The sequence below is a fragment of the Temnothorax americanus genome, unplaced genomic scaffold (genome assembly GCF_048541705.1).
Source record: "Temnothorax americanus isolate GAGA-0224 unplaced genomic scaffold, ASM4854170v1 Scaffold16, whole genome shotgun sequence".
Lineage (NCBI taxonomy): Eukaryota > Metazoa > Arthropoda > Insecta > Hymenoptera > Formicidae > Temnothorax > Temnothorax americanus.
In genome coordinates this window covers 1,149,918-1,161,451 of record NW_027509297.1, presented here as the reverse complement: position 1 = coordinate 1,161,451, position 11,534 = coordinate 1,149,918, and the positions used below count along the sequence as shown (strand labels likewise).

At 35.6% G+C, this 11,534-nt stretch overlaps 2 protein-coding genes across 14 annotated transcripts in view; one reads left to right on the top strand and one right to left on the bottom strand.

Moving 5' to 3' along the window:
* The window catches only part of Notum (palmitoleoyl-protein carboxylesterase notum), a 600,456-nt gene that overhangs the window by 391,098 nt on the left and 197,824 nt on the right, over positions 1–11,534 (bottom strand). The window lies entirely within an intron of this gene.
* LOC143895493 (glutamate receptor ionotropic, kainate 2-like) lies at positions 60–10,000 on the top strand. 13 transcript variants are annotated; one of them, XM_077402635.1, is made up of 16 exons: positions 60–185; positions 1,399–1,480; positions 1,579–1,737; positions 2,039–2,268; positions 2,851–3,008; positions 3,271–3,412; positions 3,913–4,215; positions 4,614–4,832; positions 5,248–5,454; positions 6,836–6,920; positions 7,033–7,309; positions 7,722–7,920; positions 8,068–8,293; positions 8,447–8,562; positions 9,567–9,713; positions 9,791–10,000. In XM_077402635.1, the coding sequence occupies exons 2-16, from the start codon at positions 1,411–1,413 to the stop codon at positions 9,911–9,913; spliced, it is 2,661 nt and encodes an 886-aa protein (XP_077258761.1). In that variant the 5' UTR covers positions 60–185; positions 1,399–1,410; the 3' UTR covers positions 9,914–10,000. The 13 variants fall into 13 exon arrangements, 12 of the variants coding, with proteins under 12 accessions (XP_077258761.1, XP_077258762.1, XP_077258765.1 ...); XM_077402636.1 differs by having other exon boundaries at positions 79–185; positions 1,336–1,480; XR_013256339.1 differs by lacking the exon at positions 9,791–10,000 and adding an exon at positions 9,287–9,349 and having other exon boundaries at positions 93–404; positions 9,567–9,712.

Genomic DNA, 11,534 nt, shown 5'->3' with positions numbered 1-11,534 from the left:
TGATCATGCGCAAAACAGCAGCACAGCATACCGAGAGAGCGCACGGTTCTATTACCTACTTTTCAAGCTCTTGCAAGTGCAGACAACTAGTAACCATGGAATAGTATAGCCACTAGCTCCGACAGCGCCGGGTGGGTCGCGGTATACACAAGTTCGATAATACGGAGAATTTTCCTCGTGTCCAAGTATTTCTTTTCAGTGTTTATGTTTCTCAATAAGTACAACTAATCTCGCGCGAGTGATCTCATGCCGTTAATCAACTCCAAAATTAAACGAATATAACATGAGTGCTTTTTACATAGTCGTGGGCGGGAGACGCTTGTAATAAATCACGTGAAATGGACTGTCGCGTGAATATCTGAAGCCGATAACCATACGTAACATTGCTCTAGAATCCAAAAATGGTTTGTTTCCTCGTGTTAAAGGAATTATTTGATGCACTTTTCTAATGCCGTCTGAATTTTACTTTGGCAACGAGCCGCGCGAATGATAAACAGATTCATGTCACGTCGAACTACACAGCGCTTTGTTATAACGAGATCAAGGTTTAAAAATGTGCCGAATACATCATGCGCACATTATGTACATTTATAAATGGGACGTTCTATATAACATAACAGAATAATAAATTCATTGAACAAAAATGAATGAATGAATTTGAGCAAAGGAGAAAATGTTCACAAAATAAATTTTTTAAAGGCTATATATCAATTAAAATATGATTAACTTCCGTCTCATAGAGCAGTAGTTAATTACATACATGAAAAATTTTATTTAACAAGATTGTAGATTTCAGAGATTTGTAGAAAAAAGTAATATTTTAATAGATCTGTGCAAAATATTTTCTAATGTGTGTGTGTGTGTGTGTGTGTGTTTTGTGTGTGTGTCTAGTAAACATTCAAAGATTAATATGCCGTTTGAACAATTTATAATATCTCTGGAACGTTTTATTTCGGTTATTTGAATAAAATGCATATATTATATTAACATATTCAAAATTTCTATATTCAAATTCAAAATTATGGGAAAAAACGAATCTAATACGTACCACTGACATCTCTCGGAAACTGTCAGTGTATCGACAACTATTTTCAGCAGATAGATTGAGAGAAGCTGTAGAGTAGTTGGCAGAGTACGTTGGCACACAGCGAGAAATGTCTAAATATACCACACTGACTGTGTGTATGTATCATATTAGCACGCTTGCGAATGTTTAGATCATCTAGGATGGCAAGGCAAGAGCACTAATGCAGTGGCAATAACAAGCAAAAGCAAATTGAATTTCAATCTATTTTAAAAAGACACTCCCACAATTAAATATGTTTACTTTTGAAGCTCCGTAATGCGTGCTCTGCGCCATTTACTAGTTGCGCTGCTATTAGAACGATCCTCTTTTAGAATGACCGAGAAATGCTACTCCTGTACGTCACTGTTGCATTTATGCCCCATATTCTGGGACTTCCGAGGAGAATATCAATCGGTAAGCTCGCCGTGTTTCTCACAAACAATAACACATGCGGGTAAAAACAGAATAACGATAACTAATCCAGCGTATCGTTGAAATTGTTATGATCGCAGGAGGTTTATTCGACGGCGACGAGATGATTGAAAAAGCGTTTGAAATATCAATCAAAACAGTAAATAAGAAAATGTCTACCCCTGAACGTGCGAGAAATATATCGTTAACGCCCATAACGAAACAAATCAACAAGAATGCATTCCAAGTAGCAAACATAGGTATACAATTTTCTTTTGCGCTTAAATCAATGCAGAACTTTATATCTCCTATCTTTCAAACGTTTCTTATACAAGGCAAATGTACAATCTATTGGCATTCTTATTATCACGCGCGCACAACATGCATACATCCGGAAAATCTTACGATGCATATAAATTTTTTTTCCATATACTACTTATGTATTTAAAAAAGTGTTACAAAACCAAAAGTCAATTTTGGAAATTTTACACAGTGATAGATAATGCTTCAATTCACTCGCAATTAAGTGCTCGATTGTTAATGCAAATAATCCATGCAAAGCATTTTTGCGAGATCACATTATGCATTTTTGGGAACTGCATCATGCAGCGTGCGAGCTGATAGACAACGGGATAATCGGAATATTTGGTCCCCAAGACAAATCGACAGCGAGCTACGTTCAAAGTATGTGCGATACCCTGGACATACCTCATATCGCTGCCAGATGGGATTCCGAACTAAAACGTGGCAATGTAATAAATTTGCATCCGCACCCCGACTCGTTCTCCATGGTATTGCTGGTTTATTGTCTCATTATTATTGTCTTATTTATGTCTTTCAGTACTCAGAAATAAGTATTACATTTTTCAAATTTTTTTTGTTAATAACTTTTTAATTTAACTTTTTAATAAACAACGAGCGACGGTTAAAACCTTTTGAAAGTTATAGTCATATCCTTGATAATACACGTCAAGATCATGGAAATCCGTGAGATCGGAGCTAACATGAATAAATAATCGTCTTTTTACCATTAATTATTATTAATTATCATCTTTTTACCAAAATACGAAATTAATCTAATATTTAAACCAAATGAAAAAGTTGCATATTTATAAAAAAATGTTCAAACATTGTCTCAATGTTTAGATAAATATCACTTCAAATTTACTGATGCGTTATTAGGCGTTATTTTATTTTAATTATTCACGTGTTGTGCTCATTGTTTGCTAATTGAATTTATTAACCAATCGTAATTTAGGCAAAATTGAGAGCAAAGAAAATTAAAATTATCTATATTTAATAAATATATTATTGAATACTCGATAATTATTGAATACATTTTATTCAAGATATCAATTTTCAAAATTGCATAGGTCTTTCAAAACTTAATAGAAGAATACAAGTGGAAAGAATATGCAATAATTTACGACAACACGGATGGCCTGATACGTATAAACCGCCTGCTCAAATTGCAAAACCTGAATACTACTTTCGCGATGGTGTTTCATTTAGGTAGTGGACCAAATTTTAGGTATGCGTGCTCGAACCATATATAAATAGGTCGTCCCTCGTATAAACCTGCTTATATGCGCGAGCGACGTTTGTCAAACAAAATTACTATGCACCTGTGCCATTATTTAGCCCCGTCGTAAACGCCAGGAAATATCGTGATGATTTACGACACGACTGTCTGGATATGAAGCAAACGTCATTCCCGCAGCCGCACATGTCGCCATAGATTTTTTCTGAAGATGCGCTCTATTCAAAAGTTAACGAGACGGTTTATTTGCCAGGCAAACCATGGAGGAAGTCAAGATGTCTGGATATAAAAATCTCGTAATTGACTGTTCCTACAATATTCTTGCGTCTGTTCTCGAACAAGCACAACAAGTCGGAATAATGTCAGAAAGATATAGAGTGATTATTACTTCTCTGGTAAGACATCGAATTCTTTCATAATCTCTAACACTTTGCTTAATTAATCTAATCTAATTGTTGCAGAAGATATAACTGTAAAAAAATTAAATATCTTAAAAATATTAGAGCTACAAATTCACGAAGAAAAATCTTATGTATTTGAAATAATGAATACGTTTAATTATATCTAATTAACAGATAAGACTTTTCAATCGACCCAACTGGCTATAATAATCGTCGTGATAAATACGACCATCGATTTTGGTCAAATTAATCGTCAAAACGTTATTTAAATAGAATGTGCTTAAGCTTATATAGAAGCATCGAAATTATATCAATTTAAAAGGATCAAAATCCATATTGTCATGACGATTATTATAGCCAGTTAAGTCGATTAAAAAGTCTTAACTATTAATTAGGTAAATTATAATTGCTGGCGAAGTAAATATGTTACTTGCTACGTTAATTATCTGATTCGTGAATGTGTTTGTGACATATAATACGCTTTTGATCATTAGAACTTGCAGACCCTAGACTTAGAACCGTACCAATACTCCGGAGTGAATTTAACGGGCGTACGTTTAATCGATCCAAAAAGCTCAATTGTCCGACGTGCCCTCCGGTCTCGGAATTTTAAATGGAACTTGCCAGACGGTTCCCACTTAAGGGTGGAAGCGGCACTTGCTTATGATGCGGTACAACTTTTCGCGAGCGGTTACGCGCGATTACGCAAGGGCATCAAGGGAAACCTCAAAAATTTGTCTTGCAGCAGCACGGAAGTTTGGGAACATGGTTTCAGTTTAAGTAATTATATGCGGAACGTATGTGCAATTATGGTTTACAACAATTTAGATACATATAGGACAAAACTAATATTTTTCATAACTGCCAAAAGATACATACGTATATATATATATATATATATATATATATATATATATATATGTTTAGAATTAATTTAAAAATCTAAAAAATTATAACATCTCTCTAGATTATTAGATAAATACAATTTTACTCCAATTGTAAATAATTCTTTCCTTGTAATATAATTTTTTTTCACCGAATAAATGTGCTTATTTTTTTATTATAATGCAAAGAAATAAACTTTATAAACGGCAAATAAAGTGCTGGTGAAACCGTGCATACTTCTTAGATGATATCAAGAAAGTAAATTACATAATGTGCATGTATCCGTATAAACTTTTCATTTAACCTACAGGAGCGAATACACGGACTGACCGGTTTAATAAGATTTGACACGGCTGGATTCCGAACCGAATTCCAACTAGACATCGTAAATCTAGGAAATGAAGGATTGTATAAAGTCGGAAGATGGGAAACGAATTTCGGTATTCAATGGAAACCGGGATACAGAATCCCCGGAGTAGACGATGACAAAAGCTTACGTGATAAGCATTTTCTTGTCCTGATATCGCTAGTACGTCCCTACCATCAACGTAGACCAAAAAATTAAATTAATAATTAATTAAAAATTGTCAACGAAAAACAAAATACCTTTAAGGAATAACTTTAAAAATGGACACAACTTTTTCTACTGGTAATATAAAACAAAATTATTAAAGATGTAAAAAGTTTATTGATAAAATACTTTACTCTTGTAATACTACTACTAAAATGACAAGTAAAATCAAATGAAAGAATGTTATTTAACAATAAATTTTAACAATTTAATTTTATATTTTCTTTTAAAAAAGTAACAATTATTTAAAAATTATTACTTCATCATTTATGCTACTAATCCATGTACCTCTTAATCTGCATATTAAACTGATATAAAGATATAAGATTAAAAAAACTGTTCTCGAGAGATTTTAAAATGGAATATTTTCTAGACAGAACCGTACGGAATGCTTAAAATATCATCCCATGTAGTAACTGGAAATGATCGATATGAAGGCTTCGCGATAGATTTAATTCAAGAAATGAGCAAAATGCTGGGATTTAATTATACCTTTGAAGTTCAGACCGATAACGATTACGGATCATTTAATAATGTAACCAAGAAGTGGAGTGGAATGCTGGGAAAAATAATTGATGGTGTAAGAGTCAATGAAATATTTTTCCGCGTTTTGATTTTGTCTCATATTAAATGGAATATTGACTCGATCGACTTCGTTCACGAGTGGTGCTGCTACCTTTCACCGTATATACAATACGAGAGCAACGCGTTGTAGCTTCTTATATCGATAAAGCAGTTGCCTCTTCACAGATACGTCGCGTCGGTAGAATCTAATAATTTCCAAGAATTTTATTTTTTAGGGCCGGTTGTTCCAACCTATTGGTAAACTATAAGTATAAGTATAAACTATAGTTAAATCATATGTCTATCTTTGTTTAATTTGAAGGAAAAACAAAAGACACATATATGATTTAACTATTTAGTTAGTTTACCAACAGGTTGGAACAACCGGCCCTTAAAGTCGGTTTCATCACTAATACAAAATTAAATATATCAAGGAAGTATTCTGGTTTGAAAGGTCGTACAATAAAAAATATATTTTTCAGGAATTTTTTGTAAGGAAACGAAAGAATAGAATAATGATAGAAGCGAATAACGTTCAACACTTTGCATGTTATATTCTTTTAATTTTATTTTAAGAATATCTTTTTATTTTATAAATGACAATAACGATCTTCTTTTTTATGTTATATCCTGATCACTTAGGAGCTCGCAAAGAAACGCATATGGACGGTGTAAATAATTCTAGCTGTTCTAGGTAGGTATCTAAAACCGACAATTTTTTTATTTAGAAGAAGTGTGCGGCTATGGTCTAAACTAGAACTAAACCAATATTTTCATTCTCGATAGAATGGCGGTCTTTTTATTAAAAATATTATAGGTTTTCCTTAAAATTTTGTTAGTATTTTATATTTTAAAAGAAAAAGTCAATAAACATATAATGTTGATTCTAGTTCAGACGATAGCCATACTTCTCTTAAATAAGAAAATTTTTGGTTTTTGGGTTTCAGATACCTATAGAACAGCTAGAATCATTTACATACACTGACATACAGTATTTACACCGTCCATATATACATTTTTTTTGCAAGCTTCTAGTGACCAAAATATAACATAAAAAAACGCATTTTTGTTATTTAAAAAATAAAAATATATCCTTAAAATAAGGTTAAAAAACATGCAAAATTTAACGTTATTCGCTTTCTTTCCTACAAAAAATACTCATTTTACTCGTAAACGACCTTTCAAACCAGAATACTCCCTTAAATTAATATTTTCAAAAGACGTTCTCACCTTTTTCTTCATTTTACAATTTAACAGAGAGATACAAAAACGTACATAACATAATCAATAGAAAATCGGATAGATTACAGATAGATCGGATAACATTTTGTCACACATCCAATATTTTCCATAGAGATTTATGTAACACGCTAAATTTTTCCCATTTGATCTTGAAGAAAGCGGATTTAGCGATCACGGATCTGACGATCACGGCGACGAGAGAAGAAGCTGTGGATTTTACGAGCCCGTTTATGAACTTAGGTAAAACATGGTACATAATATATTCGTATTATAGTATTACAATCGACAGGTATGGAGCATAAACTGAGATTCCAGAATTTATATGCTTGGATCAAATATATAAATGTTTCAGGTATAAGCGTTCTCTACAGAATGCCAACAAAGGCTCCTCCAGGCTTACTATCCTTTCTGGGACCGTTTTCGAAAGACGTTTGGGCGTACCTGATCGGAGCGTACCTCACCGTGACAACATTGTTATTCGTGATTGGAAAACTCTGTCCCGTAGAATGGAAAAATCCGTACCCGTGCATCAAGGAGCCGGAGGTGTTGGAAACACCCTTCACTCTGACGGAGACTCCGTTTCTGGTGAGCGGAGCCATCTTGAAGTCTCCCACCGGATTCGCACCCGCGTAAGTCGATGCCCACTTTAGCTTGTCAATGTCTGCGGAGTGTGGTGCTTTGAGGATGTTTTTCTTGCACGAAACCAAACAAGTTGTTGAGCGCACAATGAAACTTCGTGTCGCTGCAGGTTTTTTCGCCGCGTCGCGCAGAGTCGACTGCCGGTGCGCGCGATTAATAAGTGTGATTCACTTCGTATATATACAGGGTGTCTGATAACAAGTATGACACGCGTAAAGAATAAATAAAGAGCGGGTTAAACTGAATAGAAAAGTCCTGTACCGTTTTGCGATTATAATAATAAATAATAAATTATTAATTTGGAAACGAGTACCTGCTTTTTTTTTTTTTTTTTTTACATAAATGCAATGGTCATCTGGGGTAATTTTACACTCCAATTAAAATTTGTGGTATGCATTTCAGAGGAATTTCAACGAGAGCTTTGGCTGTTGCATGGTGGTTCTTCGCTCTGATCATTACGAACACGTATATCGCCAATTTGGCAGCCGCCTTATCCACGAAATCCGTCGTGTGGTCCTTTCAAGTGGCTGAGGAACTGGCTTACCAACAGAAAATCAAGTACGGCGCAAAAATAAACGGCTCAACGTACTACTTCTTTCAGGTGAGTGACATGATCAGCAAGAGGAAGAAGTAGGAATAGTCAACAAGTATTGATTAAGATAGCACATGTATTGGCTGACGATGATATTCCGCGTTATTATTTATGGAAATGCCCAGTGAGCTCGGAGCGGTCGATCTCGTTTTGCAGGATTCCACGTATGAACCGTATGTGATTATGTATAATTACATGAAAGATCATGCTAACGAAGTACTTATGAAGAGTAACGAGGACGGCGTGCGGAAGGTACAGAACGAAAATTACGCGTACTTCATGGAATCCTCGTCAATTGAATACACCAAACAAAGAAAGTGTAATGTTACGCAGATCGGTGGACTTTTAGATTCCAAAAGCTACGGGATAGCGATGAAGAAAGGTCGGTTCACAACTGAAATTTACACAATATATAGCGACAATTGGGACAAGTTATTATATTACTGCTAATTGCTCTCGATTGGTGCTCGTTACGCAAATTCGACAAAACGGTTAAAAAAATTTGACTGTTTTAATGAAATAATTCTGATGACAGATGCGTCTTACCGTATGGATCTGAGTGGCGCCATACTAAAACTCCACGAAACCGGTGTAATCAACGAGCTGCAAACCAAGTGGTGGAAACAGAAACGAGGCGGTGATACGTGTGACGTATGACATTTATGTTCTCATGTTGTACCGTGATAAAAATTACGTAGATTACGTCGAACGCTGCGTAATCTTCAAAACATATCTTATCGTATCATATCATACATAATGATTAAAACTTTTCCAACCGCACGAGTTACACCCTGACTAACAATAAGTGCTACATATCGCACAATTTTTGTGATGCGCGTCATTCCAAAGGGTTTTCTTTCTCTTTCTCTTATGATTTCTTTTAATACTGTTTCTTCAAATTAATTAAGAGTTAATAAAGTGTTAATATATTTATAACTTTTTAGATAAAAACCGTACATTTATAAAGGATTCACATACAAGTAAAAAAATTTTTTAATATCTGCATAAATATCTGACACAATATAAAAATCCAACTAGACTATAAGAAATCTTACCAGATTAAATCTATAGTGATCTAAACAATATTAGACGTTATTCAAGTCTAACTCTTAATAGATTATAATGAATTGACTACAAATCTTTCGCTTTCTATAGGTTATTTATATAAGCTTTAATTTTGTCTCAAAAATTGTTACATAAACCTTTTATTAATTTTCCAATTTTTTTTTCAACCACTTATATATTTTTGTCAGTTTTTTAACTTTCTATCCCTTCTTCTGTCTCATTTCCTCTTTTTTCTTTGCTTGATTACGCAAACCGATAAAACGCACAGACGAAGCATTTCACGTTTGCCTTTATTTAACTGCATTTATAGTTGGCCTGACTTAAACTTCGCCGATTTAGTTCGTACGTGTAAAGATGATGTAGCAACTCAGAAGTAAGTACCTGCGCGCGTTTGGAAAGCAAAGTTAAAGTACGCTCACTTCCAGATTTAGGAAGCTATCTACTTTGGATGAATTTTACACTATTACACGAGGCAACTCCTACCGAGGGAAAAATTTACATTTAGTTTCCGCAAACTTTAATCTAACGCCACTTAAACTATGATCGGTTTGCATAAAAGACTGTCATATTACTGAAATTTTGGTTTTCAGGAAAAGACTTTAGTCCAAGTACAGCCATTGAATTTGGAGGACGTCGGTGGAGTATTTTTAATTATGATAAGCGGCGTTGCGTCGTCCTGGATTTTTACGGGATGCGTATTTCTCTGGAACATTCGAAACATTGCGATCAGACACGACGTAACTACAAGTTTAATAATTACAATTTCTATATTTGCTTTACGAAATTATTTTAAAAGAAATCGCGTGTTTTGCAGGTATCTTTTAAAAAAGAGCTAATAAACGAGTTGAAATTCTTAATCAAATGCAGCAGAAGGAAGATCGTCAAAAGAAGGAAGAAGTCCGTCGAAACGATAACAAACAACAGCACTGATTCCTAATAAATACATATGTATATACATATGATGTCATTTCCGTAACAAACTGCGTACACAAATTTAACCCAATAAAATAGAAATTGCAAAGTTGTCTCCGTTACAGTATTATTTATGGAAGACGATATACTGTGTGTGCCGGCTTTAACGAAACTGAGATTCGACGAGATTCGAAAATATCATCACGCAATTTCTGCGAATGCATTTTAATGATGATTACCGGCAGCGCTGGGGCAGGCTGAAATAACGCGGGGAAATAAGTACCTCGCAAATAAATGCTTCGCTTGAACCATAATCGGGCCGACGATTGCGGCAAATCGTCGTATTACGTATACGTAAGAAAATCTTCGTATACGCGATCAAACGTCCCTGAAAATTATACAGCGCTTTCAAATCGCGCGTGAATGCGACGAGAGGAAACGTATTACCATCCCGAATGATATAAAATTTTACGTTACACTTTAACGCCCGGTCGACACGCGATTATTTATACGCGCGTCCTCCGACATATGTCGTAAAATGTGTTACGTATACGTGCGCCAATTTACGCGCGAGCGATTCGTCGCACAGAATCTACATTTCCCTGCAGCCAATGAATGACGTAACGATCGCGGACCTCCGCACTCCTCGTGTTATCGACGAGCAAGAAACGTTCCTCTCGACGTTAAATACGGCAATCGACTCTCGCGGACGTACGATGCATAATGGAAGATCTCCGTGAAAATTCCTCCTAATGCAACTCAAGTGGGTGAGCGAGCAAATAATGGGGTTGTCTAACAGATTACTAGACGCGATGCACAGTTCTTCCCGCGGCGGCATTATATATACTCCCCTTAAAGAAATTCACCGCGGCAACTCGGAACATGGATCCTTTATTCTCCGATGCTCGTAAAACAATTCCTGACGCAGTTCCTATAAATTTTGCATTGTCCTATTATATCGTTTGAAAATATCGACAGCGATAGTAATAAAATTAATAGCAATTGTATCGTATAATTAGCAATAGCTAAGAAACGGGAATCAGAAATCAAATATTGATTAATCTGTACTAGATCCGTCAGTATTCCAGAATCTGAGAGACCGCAATCCTAGAAAATATTAACAAATAAATTACTATTAATACACACAAATGTTATCGCGCTAACATCAGTCATAATAAGACGATAAACGTCTATATAGTTATTAGACACTCAACTGAATTCTTGGTATCGGATAGGATTATTATTAAGGATCGTAGCTTATCTCAACCATTTTGTCGTAAGCACACTCGCGTGTGCACGTCCACGGGTATAGTCATCCGTGCGTGATCGGAGCAACAAAGAAGATGCGGCGGGGAGATACGCGCAGCGGCGCGTAACCGCTGGTAGGTATCCTCACGAACAGAGATCTGCTCTCTCCGGTCGCTAAACGATCGAAGTCGCGCAGCCTCTCTGTCTTTCTCTCCCCGCCGGGAATTCGTCTCCGATTTACGAGTCGTGGTTCGACCGATGACACCAGACCCTTAAAGAATCTTCCGATTGCTATATCGGACAGAGACAGAGCGTCCGATGGAGAGACGCAACGGCACGGCGAGATCTCGTACCGCCGCGCCGTCTCCGTCGGCCCGGCCGCCTTATTCAAAGGTAGC

Bases quoted from the DNA above. Each gene is read 5' to 3' on its own strand.
- LOC143895493 (XM_077402631.1), top strand. The intron at 5,455-6,835 runs GTAAGAGTCAAT...TTGATCTTGAAG, and splicing joins TGGGAAAAATAATTGATGGT to AAAGCGGATTTAGCGATCAC. The intron at 7,310-7,721 runs GTAAGTCGATGC...TATGCATTTCAG, and splicing joins CCCACCGGATTCGCACCCGC to AGGAATTTCAACGAGAGCTT.